The sequence below is a fragment of the Microcaecilia unicolor genome, unplaced genomic scaffold, assembly GCF_901765095.1.
Source record: "Microcaecilia unicolor unplaced genomic scaffold, aMicUni1.1, whole genome shotgun sequence".
NCBI classification, from domain to species: domain Eukaryota; kingdom Metazoa; phylum Chordata; class Amphibia; order Gymnophiona; family Siphonopidae; genus Microcaecilia; species Microcaecilia unicolor.
In genome coordinates, this window is record NW_021963046.1 from 237,909 (window position 1) to 251,413 (window position 13,505).

At 44.7% G+C, this 13,505-nt stretch overlaps 1 protein-coding gene across 3 annotated transcripts in view; it reads left to right on the forward strand.

Annotated features, from left to right (window-relative positions):
- The window catches only part of LOC115458831 (E3 ubiquitin-protein ligase TRIM39-like), a 50,798-nt gene extending 41,197 nt beyond the window's left edge, over positions 1-9,601 (forward strand). For all 3 annotated transcript variants that reach the window (XM_030188655.1, XM_030188653.1, XM_030188654.1), the window contains one exon: positions 8,876-9,601. In XM_030188655.1, the coding sequence (XP_030044515.1) occupies positions 8,876-9,402 (527 nt within the window). In that variant the 3' untranslated portion in view covers positions 9,403-9,601. The remainder of the gene's footprint in view (positions 1-8,875) is intronic.
- The last annotated feature ends 3,904 nt before the right edge of the window (positions 9,602-13,505 follow it).

Here is a 13,505-nt window from a genome sequence, read left to right on the forward strand (position 1 = left end):
AAATAATACAGTACAGTTTGCTTCTGGAAAAAGTCACGTGGAGGGGCATAATCGAAAGGGACGTCCAAGTTTTCATGAGGACGTCCTCGCAGAACATCGCCATCCGGGGGCGGGGAAACCTGTATTTTCAAAACAAGATGGACGTCCATCTTTTGTTTCGATAATATGGTCAGTGACGTCCAAATCATGAAATTTGGTCGTCCCTAGACTTGTTTGTTTCTGATTTTCGCCGATAATGGACTGGTCCCCCTGACATGCCAGGATACCAACCTGGCACCCTAGGGGGTACTGCAGTGGACTTCAGAAATTGCTCCTAGGTACATAGCTCCCTTACCGTGTGTGTTGAGCCCGCCAAATCCCATTACCCCCAACTGTACACCACTACCATAGCACTTATGGGTGAAGGGGGGCACCTAGATGTGGGTACAGTGGATTTGTGTTTTGGAGGGCTCGCTGTTTCCTCCACAAACGTAACAGGTAGGGGGGATGGGGCTGGGTCCGCCTGCCTGAAGTGCACTGCACCCACTAAAACTGCTCCAGAGATCTGCATACTGCTGTGATGGACCTGAGTATGACATGTGAGGCTGGCATAGAGGCTGGCACGACATATTTTGAAAGTTGTTTTTTTGAGGGTGGGAGGGGGTTAGTAACCACTGGGGGAGTAAGGGGAGGTCACCCCCAATTTCGTCCGGTGGTCATCTGGTCACTTCAGGCACCTTTTTGTGGCTTGGTCTTAAGAAAAACACGAACAGGTAAAGTCGTCCAAGTGTTCGTCAAGGACGTCCTTTTTTTTTCCATTATGGGTCAAGGACATCCAAGTGTTAGGCATGCCCAAGTCCCGCCTTCGACATGCCCCTGTGAACTTTGGCTGTCCCTGCGACGGAAAGCAGTTGGAGACATCCAAAATTGGCTTTCGATTATACAGATTTGGACGACCCTGTGAGAAGGATGTCCATCTTCGATTTGTGTCAACAAATGGGCGTCCTTCTCTTTCGAAAATAAGCCTGCAAGTGTCCTAGAGTGGCCAAGAGGTTTTTTTTTAAGGCATGTTAACTATGTACGAGCGTTACCTGTGTACGCACCTACAATATCCCTATAGGCGCCTACACGCTTAGTGCACATTCTAATTGTGGGCGTGTTAAAAATGCTAATGCACCTTAGTAAAGAGGGCCTTAATCTCATGACCAGATTAAGACAAGAACTGTTTCCATCTGATTGATACAGCATAATTTGCTTCTGGAAATGGCCACCAAGCATCCAGGGGGTGAGTTACAAGCTACAGGTACCAATCGTAAGAGAAAGAAACATGTGATGTGTCTTAGTGACAAAATAGGTGTGTTAGAGAAGCTTCACAAGGAGCTGCAGTTCTTTGTGACTCTGGGCAAGTCACATAACCCTCCATTGCCCCTGGAACACATAAGTACCTGAATATACTATGTAAACCGCTTTGAATGTAGTTGCAAAAACCACAGAAAGGCAGTATATCAGGTCCCATTTCCCTTTCCCTTTCATTACATAGTAACATAGTAAAGTTTAATGAATCAACAATGCAATCCATCCAGCAAAAAAAGGAAGAGATTCAGTGGTCTGTTCATGAAGCAGAACCAGAAAGTTCCAAAACAACATCTGTGCTTCGTGATGAGTCAGTAGAAAAGATGGAAAAGCGGTTAAATTTGTGGATTATGCAAATGGTTGATTAAAAAAAGCACTGTGGACAGCATTGCCCTGGGGATGAAAGCCAAACAGATTTATAAACACGTCACCCAGGGTCAGGAAAACATGAAACCCTTTTCTGCTAGTTGGCTTAAAAATGTATGTCTTTGTGGTGAGGCAGGTTCAGCTGACAACAAAGTTGCAGAAGAATTTAAAACATTCCTGCTAAGTGTGATAGAAAAAAGGGTTATGTGCCAGAGCAGGTCTTCAATATTGATGAGACTGGATTGTTTTACAAACAAGCTGACAAATGGACATATATAATGAAAATGGCAGCCAAAGCCCCTGATTTTAAGGCATTTAAAGATCATGTTACCCTCATAGGCGTAGTTTGACTGTTTCATTTGCGGGGGGCAAAGAATGGGCGGAGCATATTAGCATATCATTTGCATATATACATATGCAAATGAATATGCTAATATGGAGGAAGGAAATGAAGTATACAGGCAAAATATCACAGATGCACATTTCAAAAAGCTGATACATTTCAATTAATAAATTATGAATAAAATACTTTTATTTACCTTTGTTGTCTGATCATTTAGTTTTTCTATTCGCTTTGATCCCAGTGTCTTCTGTTTTATGCAGTGTCTTCTTTCCAGTAGGCTTCCCTCTGCTCCCCACCCTCCCAGTCCCATCTATCTCTTGCTCCTTCCCTCTGCTCCCCACCCCTCCCAGTCCCATGCATCTTCTGTTCCTTCCCTCTGCTCACCATCCCTTCCAGTCCCAACCATCTCTTGCTCCTTCCCTCTGCTCCCCACCCCTCCCAGTCCCATCCATCTCTTGCTCCTTCCCTCTGCTCCCCACCCCTCCCAGTCCCAACCATCTCTTGCTCCTTCTCTCTGCTCCCCACCCCTCCCAGTCCCATCCATCTTCTGTTCCTTCCCTCTGCTCACCATCCCTCCGTCCCATCCATCTTCCCTCTGCTCCCCCCCCCCCCCCCCGCAAGGTCCAAGATGGTGACTCCATTTACCTCCTCTCTTCCTCCCTCCCTCCAGCGCAGGCAGCAGTCTTTTCCAGCGTTCCTGGCAGCGGTAGCGATGTACACGCTGCCTTCGGTCTGCCCCGGAAGTCTTCTCTTCAAGTTCCTGTTCCCACCTGGGAACAGGAACTTGAAGAGAAGGCTTCGGGGCAGAGCCAAAGGCAGCGTGTACAACGCTACCGCTGCCAGGAACGCTGGAAAAGACTGCTGCCTGCGCCGGAGGGAGGGAGGAAGAGAGAGGGGTAGACGGACACGCTCCTCTCCGTCCACTTGGCTTCCCTGCCCTCTCTGTCTGCGTCCCGCCCGAAAGGAAATGACGTCAGAGGAAGGCGGGACGCAGATAGAGAGGGCAGGGAAGCCAAGCGGATGGAGAGGAGCGCGTGCCTGCATGTGTTTTTTTTTTTAAACTAATGGCGCGGTGGCGCCTCGCGTCGTTTGGGGGGGCATTGCCCCCCCTCACCCCCCCCAGTCTACGCCTATGGTTACCCTGTTGTTGTGCACCAGTGCCAAGGGTAATTTCAAATTCAAGCCTCTTATGGTGTATAGAGCCCCAAATCCTCATGCACAAAGGAAAGAACCTGAATTACATGCCAGTCCATTGGAGATGAAACTGGAAAGCTTGGATGACGTCCAACAACTGTTTTGTTCCAGAAGTTGAATGGTATGTCCACCATAAGAACCTTGCCTTTATGGTACTGCTGATTTTGGATAATGCGCCAGTTCACTGTCGTGCAGACCTGGAAAATGCACAGCCCAACGTTGAGGTTCTGTTCATTCCCCCAAACACATCCATCACCCAACCCCTTGATCAGGGAATAATAAAGGCTTTCAAGGGCCACTACATGTGGGAACTTTTCAGCAAGGCCTGTGAAGCTCTGGATGCCAATCATGAAATTATCATGCTAGACTACTGGAAGACAGTGACAATACGCAATGCAATTGACTACGTTGCGATAGCCTGGGACGGCGTCACACAGCCTTCTATAAATAATTGTTGGAAAAAAACTTGGCCGGACTGTTTAATGAACTTTGAGGGATTTGAAGGTGTAACAGAACACATGAGTAGAAATATGGAAAACATCATGCAATTTGCACGAAAAGTCCCTGGAGAAGGGCTTGAGGACATGACATAAGAAGATGTTGACATTTTGGCAGACACTGCACTAGAGCCCAGCAATGAAGATCTGGATGAGATGGGGCAACAAAGCCTCAGGGGCAGTGATAACAAAGAAGAGACGGCTGAGACTCCAAAAATTGTGCCTCTCATGTCTGCAAGAATAGCAGAGTGGGTGTCGACACTGGAAAAAATGACATGGAGGAATGTGATCCTATGCTGGAGCGCAGCTCTGTGTTTGCCCCTTACAGTGAAACACTTAAGGACTTGAGAAGGAAAGCCAAGCAGACACGGCTGACACAGTTTTTTCAGTCAATGAGGCACGAGACCCAGGCACATGACCTAGATCAAGCAGAAGTTGTCACCCCCCAGATTTGCCATCTTCATCATCTACTATCATTCTCCAAGGCTGTCACTCTCCAGAGGTCGACCCGCTTGATTTGACATCCTCATCGTCTCCATCTGTGCAGGAGGAGCAAATCTCTCTGTCCCAGATCTGCAGGTTCAAACACTTTTCATAATGTTGGTGATTTAATGTTGACAAAACCAGTCCAGTACAGCACTTTATTACTGTTCTTTTCAAGCAATGTCTTCATATAGTACAGAACCATTTCTGTAGCCCTCTGGTTATGCAGCAATGTTTATCAAGCACTTTGTTCTTAAAGTGTTACCAACTGCAAGGACTGTAAAATATGGTGACATTTAAGAGAGTTACTACAGGACTGTAACTCATTCAGCAACTAAACATATATTTTTTGCAACACACTATGGGGCTCATATTCAAAAGAGAAACACGTCCAAAATGTTTTTCTCACAAAAACATCCAAATTGGTATTTTCAAAACCAATTTTTAGACGTTTTTCTATGAAGTCCGTACGAAGTACATTCAGATCACAAGGGGACGTGTTAGGGGCATGTTAAGAGCAGAATTTGGCCATTCCTAACACATGGACAATTTTCTGCCATAATGGAACAAAACAAAAATGTCCAGGGCTAGACGTTTTGGTCTAGACCATTGATGGCAAACCTATGGCACGCGTGCCAGAGAAGGCACGCAGAGCCCTCTCTATTGGCACATGCGCCATCGCCTCAGCCAGTTCCAGCCCCCCTCTGAAATTTAAAAGTCATACCTGGTCAGGGTTAAGGCGGCATCAGCAGCACTGCAGCAGTGAAAAGCGTGCTGGCTCGGCGCGCCTTCAGCCTTCCCTTCTGTCTCTCAAGCTCTGGTCCCACCCTCATTTCTTGTTTCCGCAAGGGCGGGACCAGAGCTTGAGAGACAGAAGGGAAGGCTGAAGGTGCGTCGAGCTAGCATGCTTTTCACTGTTGCAGTGCTGCCGACGCCGCCTTAACCCCGCCCAGGTATGACTTTTACATTTCGGAGGGGGGGCCCTGGTGCTGGGTGGGAAGGAGGGATGCCTGCCTGCCTGCCTGATGCTGGGAGGGAGGGATGGATGGATGCCTGGTGCTAGGTGGGAGGGAGGGATGCTTGGTTGCTTGGTGCCTCTTTAACATTGCTTTTGACAGGTAACCACTTGTAACCTCTCGCTTCTACCTACTCTCCTCTCCCCTTCCTCTACACATTGATTTGCTTGCTTTATTATTATTATTATTATTATTTTTTTTTGTCTATTAGATTGCAAGCTCTTTGAGCAGGGACTGTCTTTCTTCTATGTTTGTGCAGCGCTGCATACGCTTTGTAGCACTATATAAATGCTAAATAGTAGTAGTAGTAGTAGCCTGGTGCTGAGTGGGAGGGAGGCCTGCCTGGTGCTGGGTGGGAGGGAGGCTGGCTGGCCTGCCTGCCTGCCTGTCTGGTGCTGGGTGGGTGGGATGCCTGGTGCTGAGTGGGAGGGAGGCCTGCCTGCCTGCCTGCCTGCCGCTGAGAGGGAGGGAGGGCGGGCAGGGGGGAGAGGAGGGTGGCTGGACATGGGTGGCTGGAGGGGAGAGGAGGGTTGCTGGACATGGGTGGATGGAGGGGAGGGCAGGGGGGAGAAAAACTGCACATGGATGGAGAAAATAGGCAAAAGCTGGATCCACATTATACCTCCTCCAGTCAATTCCACAGAGGAGGACCCAACTTTTACTTATGGATGGAGGGCAAGAAATGAAGGAGGAAATTAAAGAAATAAATGGAAAGGAAGCCCTGGAAACGGAGTTAAGAGAACAGATAGAGAGCAGCAGAATCAGAGACTAGGACCAATATGGATAGAAAAACAAAATCACCAGACAACAAAGGTAGAAAAAAATCATTTTATTTTCATTTTAGTGTTTGGAATTTGTCTTATTTTGCACTGGGTATACTGGAGCTGTAACAGCTTACAGAAATGATTTATAATGAAAAAAAAATCATGTTATTTTTTTCTCCTATACTAGTCTAATATTTTCAATGATGTCTGTTTATATGCCAAACAAAAAAAACAGCACCACGGGCCTTTAAAAATGGAACACAGTTCTTTAATGAATGAGCCTTGACAAAAAAGACCCGACACGGGCCGTGTTTCGGTGACTAGCACCTGCGTCAGGGGTCACAGTGATGACGTGGAAAACTTGGGGAATAACTCGAATATCCATTTGATATTTGATTTGATTTGTAGCTTTTACTACATGAGACGTGGGGTAAGGAATAATATATTGTAGAGGAATATATTCGAGTTATTCCCCAAGTTTTCCACGTCATCACTGTGACCCCTGACGCAGGTGCTAGTCACCGAAACACGGCCCGTGTCGGGTCTTTTTTGTCAAGGCTCATTCATTAAAGAACTGTGTTCCATTTTTAAAGGCCCGTGGTGCTGTTTTTTTTGTTTGGACTTTAGTTTGTACTTCGTTCCCTCTCTTTTGTAATGTCTGTTTATATGCGCCATGGCTGGTGTAAGGGGTGTGGCTATCATAGGGGTGGAGTCATATGTGGTGACCCTGCCCATAATGGGTACCGGCACCTGTTATTCAGGTTAAATTGCCCTGTTTGGGTTGCTGTTTGTTTGGTCTCTGAAAGGTTCACCATCATTGGTCTAGACCAAACCATCGTGAATGCTGAGAATGGACTGTACATCCAAATTTAAAGCAAAATAAATGTTGTAAACAACAGACTGGTCTCAGCCTCCATCTTCTGGAAAATTCTGAAACTTTGAAACACCTGGCGCAGTGGGCTGTGTCTCTTCTGGAATGGGATAACAACACTGGACCTGGGGGGTAGGGAGAAGAAGATGTGCTGGACCTGGGGTGAGGGAGATGGAGATATCATTAGGGTTACCATATGGCTCCAGAAAAAGGAGGACAGATTGAGCCAGTCTGGGTTTTACTTCCATTGCTTTCAGTGAATTACTCAGATTTTTGTTTTCGAAACAGTCAGGGGTTGATATTCAAAGCAATTTAACCGGCCAAAAATGGCTCCTGGCCAGTTAAATCATTTGTTTGTGCTAACCACTAATTTTTAGGAGAATCCGCCTGAGGCAGAGAACTCAAATGCCCCACGGAAAATCACAGAATTGTGAAGAGAAAGAGTGGGAGGTTGACCACAGATACGAAATACTGGAGAGATGAATACTTCTAATCAACCGTTTATTGATAAAAAAGACTCTTTATGAACAGGGAGCATCTGATGTGTTGATGTTGTGAAACGCAGAATTATTCGTGTACGTGTGGTAATGTGCAGTCTTTTGTTAAGAAAGGTTGAAATAGGTGGTCTTTAAAAAGACCATTGTTCAAACCTGAGGAGGAAGTCAGAGTTCCTTGAAAATGCCTCTCGAGGCAATAATTTACGTTTTATTAATTTTCCTTTTAATTCTCTGATTTCCCCAAGGGAAATGTTGAAGCTCTACTGTAAAGAAATTCTAAATATAAATGAAGATCTTACTCCTCCAGTGACACAGGCTTTCTATATTCCTATAAAGGCTGAAAAGAACTTACAGGTACAAGGAAATAATCAGCCCTTAGATATTTCGGCTTTTTTAGAAACATCTGACTCAGAACAAGTTACACCATCTACCTTAATAGTGACTTTTGTATTACTTACAGATAAGGTCTGGATACTAAAAAAAATTTTTCAAGTAAGAGAAAAATTGTTTAAAGGATTACTAGTTCGGATATTTCCAGACTTGGCACGAGAGACACAAAAACGTAGACAGAAATTCATGCAAATGAAACAGGAAATATTACAAATGGGCGCAACTTTTTATTTAAAATATCCCTGCAAGTGTTTGATTTCATATCAATCTGTAAAATATGTATATTTTGATCCCTCGCAGCTGACCCTATTTATAACATCTCAAAACAAGAAAAAAGCCTCTTAAAGATATAAATATAACAAGCTTGTAAACGTTTACGTCTTGATCTAAATGAATAGATTGTTTTTCTCTTTTCCTTTCGATCTCCATAGTTGGATCTTTGGACTCCTAAATTGTGGACTTTTATGATGCTAATAAGGAACTTTCAAATTTATATGTGTTAAATTTCCTAAGAGATATTGGTTGTATTAGCATTATTTTCTTGTCAAGTGATTTAACTTGTAACTATATAATATAAATGCATAAATAAAAAAAATTAAAAAAAAGACCATTGTTCGAAAAGATGTGCTTGCCAGTAAAGTTGGTTTTGAGCGTAACCTTAACTTTTCATAACAAAAAACTGCACATTACCACACATACATGAATAATTCTGCATTTCACAACATCAATGCATCAGATGTTCCCTGTCCATAAAGAGTCTACTTTACTGGCAAGCACATCAAGGAGGATGCATCAGCTCATTGTTTGCTTTGTTGTGAGAGTATGGGGATGACGGCTGCGTGGGGGAGGGGAAACAGATTAACCTAATTGGCTTCAATGTTTTGACGTCATCCCAGGTCAAATCTATGAGGCAGGAAGGTGATAATAGCCAATAGCAGAGCTCCTGTCATAGAAAAAGTGATTGACTGAAGAATGAGCAAATGAGGGTTAGAGGTAGGTGCAGGAGCAGCCAATAAAGGTTACAGCTGGGTGTGTGAGGAGCCAATGAGGGTTAGCGGTGGGTGTGTGATAAGCTAATGAGAAATGTTTGCTCATGTTTATTAATATGTCTTCTCTCTGCAGTAAATATGACTCTGGATCCTGAAACTGCTCATCCTTATCTCGTCCTGTCTGAAGATGGGAAAAGTGTCAGAAGGGGAAACACAAGACAGAATGTGCCAAACACTCCTCAGAGATTTGATCCTTATTTCTGTGTGCTGGGGAGAGAGGGCTTCACCTCAGGGAGACATTACTGGGAGGTGGAGGTGAGGGATGTGAGTTACTGGATATTGGGAGTGTGTAAAGACTCTGTGAGGAGGAAGGGGAGGATCAGACTGTCACCTGAGGAAGGATTTTGGACAGTGAGGCTGTGGAATAAACAGGAATTCTGTGCCCTCACCTCCCCTGAGACCCAGCTCCCCCTGAGTGAGTTCCCCCAGGCAGTGGGGATTCTGCTGGACTATGAGGCAGGAAAGGTCTCGTTTTATGATGCAGATAATAAATCTCATCTCTTCACCTTCACTGCCTCCTTCACAGGGAAACTCCAACCTTTCTTCAGGACTTATTCTGAAATTCCTCTGAGAATCCGTCAGGTACCAGCCTGGAATTAAACAGCAGGACTCAGGATTAACATTCCCAGACTCTCTCTCTCTCTCTGCTTGACAATTTGTAGTTACATTACCAAATTCCTATATACAGTCATCAGAAAATATGAATAAATCTGGGAAGCTCTGCTGCTCTTCCTTATGATTTCATTAGAAATCAAACAAAATAAAACATGGAAAAGAAAATAAGATGATACCTTTTTTATTGGACATAACTTAATACATTTCTTGATTAGCTTTCGAAGGTTGCCCTTCTTCCTCAGATCGGAAATAAGCAAATGAGGTAGCAGATAGTATATATGAGAGAAAGATCAAAGCATTACTTTGACTGTCTGACAGAGTGGGAGGGTGGGGGTGGGTAGGAGGTATGCATGGGGACATCAAAGTATATCTTTGGTATTCTAACAGGGTGGGTGTGGACACCTGTCCACACCCACCCTGTTAGAATACCAAAGATATACTTTGATGTCCCCATGCATACTTCCTACCCACCCCCATCCTCCCACCCTGTCAGACTGTCATAGCAATGCTTGAATGTTTTTCACTTATATACACTGTCAGCTAGCACATTTGCTTATTTCCGATCTGACGAAGAAGGGCAACCTTCGAAAGCTAATCAAGAAATGTATTAAGTTATGTCCAATAAAAAAGGTATCATCTTATTTTCTTTTCCATGTTTTATTTTGTTTGATTTCTATTGATAACCTTAAGAGTGGACTAACACGGCTACCACACTCCTCTACTTATGATTTCATAAAATCCAGCTTCTTTCCTGATATATTTCCTTAATCTCAAGTCTCTGGTAGGATTGTGAGAGGTAGAAGATTTTACAGATTTGTGTTAAACATGTTCAAACCAATCATTGCTACGGAAATATTATAGTTTGAGGGTTTCTTTCTTTACCATACAAAGCCTATAAATGTAAAGAGGGGTTTCAATGACATAGTGAAAGCAACAGATGCTATAAGATATTGTGCATAAATAGTGAATAGCACAAAAATCTACTGATCTATCAATAACCATGAGGTATATTAAGTGAGACAGTAAGCTCAGTAGGGCAGGGACTCATTGTACTTCTATGTAATTTGTGTTAAATCTCAGTGTCCTTTATGATCCGTCATAAATACTACAATGACAATAAAAATATTAGAAATAATTGAGGGGAGGAGCTGCCTAATGGTTGGTGCAGCAGGTTGCGGGCCTGGGGAACTACTACTACTACTACCAGGTTTGATTCCAGTGGGTTGAGATCCTAAGGAACCAGGTTCAATTCCCTCTGCAGCTCCATGTTACCCTGGTAAGTCACCTAGCCCTAAATGCTGAGATGTTCGTCAGCATTTATCATATGCTAAATCTGTTAGCTGCCTTAGTAAAAGGGGCCCTTCAGGGTCGTGCCGACACGGTAAGTGAGGTAAGCAACGCAGGGGGGGCACCGACCTCTAGAGGGCGCCACTCACTTGCAAAATCTTTTACCTGAAGTTGTGATTCTCCTCTCTCCCCTGCCTTTCCCGCATCAGGAAGTGAAGGTAGCCCAGCAGAGATGAGACAGACATGCTGCTCTGCTAAAGCTGCTTCAAAGAGTACAACCAGCAGCTATTTATGGCTTTGGTGTGTGAACAACTTTCATTCAGGGTGAGCTGGAACAACATTCAAATTAAAGAGAACAGGTTTGGAGGCAGGTGTGCAAGTGAGACTGGGAAGAAATAAAAAATAAATAGTGTAATTGTTATCTGTAAGTGGTTCAAAGTTTTTGTTTTTTGAGCATGTACACTGAGAGGAGGGCATGACTGCAATGATGTGTACATAATTATCATAGCTACAGCTAAAATCCATTTAATTGGCTGAGGTTCAAAGAGGAAGTTTAGCTGACGTATAGTGTAGAATAGCTAGTAAGTAAAAATCTGATTGCTTTTTTTGTGTGTTTGTTTTTATATAAAACATTCTGCTTGGATAGGGAGAGTTTGTGATATTTGAAAATACATTTTGCTTTAATGAAATTGCTAAACTTTAGAGTCAGAGACTTATCAATGAGGGATACATACAGTGGAAAGGAAGCCCTGGAAACAGAGTTAAGAGGACAGATACCAGCAACAGAATCAGATACTGGGCCAGCATGATCAGAAAAAGAAAGTCACCAGCCAACAAAGGTAGAAAAAAATCATTTTATTTTCATTTTAGTGTTTGGAATATGTCCACTTTGAGAATTTACATCTGCTATCTTATTTTGCAATGTATAGCAGTCTCCAAGAGACTGGGCTCCCAGTGAGCCAGGGAGGTCAGACTGTGTAAATGAGATGAAGAGACCCCCCCCCCCCCCCCACACTGTAACAAAGACAGGAACATGCATAATCAAAGCTTAGGTCTCTGCAGTTACAAGCGCTGGCCATTCCTAATTATGCTAATAGTTTTTAATAGGCAAAGTCCCACTGAAAAGCCTCTTTATAAAGGCAGTGCTTTCTCTGGAGAGCAGGGTTAAGAAACAGCAGGAATTGTGTTTATTTTTTTAAACTGCTTTTCTGTGTAAGCTAATTTACAGTTTTCTAGTATATGCTTGACATTGAAGGGTGTGGTAGACCCTTTTGTCAGGTCTGGCTGGGCCTGTAGTTTCAGTCTAAAGGAAAGACAGGTAGCAATGGAGAAACATCTAATGAAGAAGCGAGACAGGGGGGGGCACCAACTGATAGTCTGCAGGGGGGCACCAGAGACCCTTGGCACGGCCCTGGGGCCCTTAATGTGGTGAAGTTAACCATGTGCTGGTCTGAATATTGGTCGGCACCCAATTAACTTCCAGATTTTCAATGCCGGGGTCAGGACAACCCAAAGCTTAGAGCGGCTCAGATACAGTTTACCACCACCAGCAGAATATTGGGCAGATAAATTTTAATGTCTTTTAGTCAGGGATTCATTGTACTTTTGAAGGACACTTCTATGGGGCCTGCAAGCTATAATTCAAAAGAAAACTTCTGATAAACTTTTCATCTTCGCCAGTGGACAGGAAGTCCGGGGAAGGGGAGTGACCACTAATGACAACCCTGAGCACCAGCAAACTCAGAGGTACAAAGTGTCCATCACATTAAATGCAGGTACTTTCTCTGACCCTACAGGGCTCACAATCTAAGCTTTTTTTGTAGCTGGGTCAATGGAGGGTAAAATTTCCTACTTGGTAGCTTCATTGCCTGCCCCACTCCACTCAGTAACCCAGCAGTAACGATTAGCACAAGGCAAGCCCCCAGCGCTGAAAAACTAAAAGTGGGCAAACGGGGAAGTCACCACAAAATGCTTTAATGCTTTTTCTGGTGTTTCCTCGAAAAAGAGGGAAAGTCATCCTCCTACTGCAGGAAATGAGGAGGGGGCCGGCGCACCATCATTGAGAGGGTCGCCCTTGAACTCCAGGCCTTGAGCCAGCTGCTGCGGAACGTTTGTCCGAGCGAAAGGAGTTCCTCTGCTGAAAACGGGCACAAGAAGTTAACCCAGCAGAACACCCCGGGCGGTACCTTCTAGCTTCACGGAAGCGAGGTCTATAAGAGGAGTGAACCGCCTGACCCTTGGAGGGAGGCCGAGGCCTATCCTCGGGGTAAGCGCTGGGGTTTAGCATCCCCCAGGCCTTTCACAATTTTCTCCAACTCCTCACCAAACAGGAGAAGGCCTTGAAAGGGCAACTTCACCAACCTTTGCTTAGAGGCCATGTCCGCCGCCCAGTGTCGTAGCCAAAGAAGACGGCGAGCCGCCACTGCTACTGCCATTTGTTTAGCCGAAGCTTTGACAATATCATAAAGGGCGTCAGCCAAAAAGGACAAGGCCGACTCCATCCGCGGAGCCACATCAGAGAAGGGCTCCGCACCATCACCGGGCTGTTCAACTGCCTGTTGTAACCACACTAGGCAGGCTCTCGCAGCATAACAACTGCATGCAGATGCCCGAATAGTAAGACCTGCAATGTCAAAGGACCGCTTCAGCGCTTATTCCAGCCGGTGGTCTTGTATGTCCTTCAGGGCAACACCTCCTTCAACCAGAAGGGTAGTTTGTTTTGTCACAGCTGTGACTAGGGCATCCACTTTTGGCATTGCAAAGCGAGCCAAATTTTCCTCACGTAGAGGATATAATTGCCC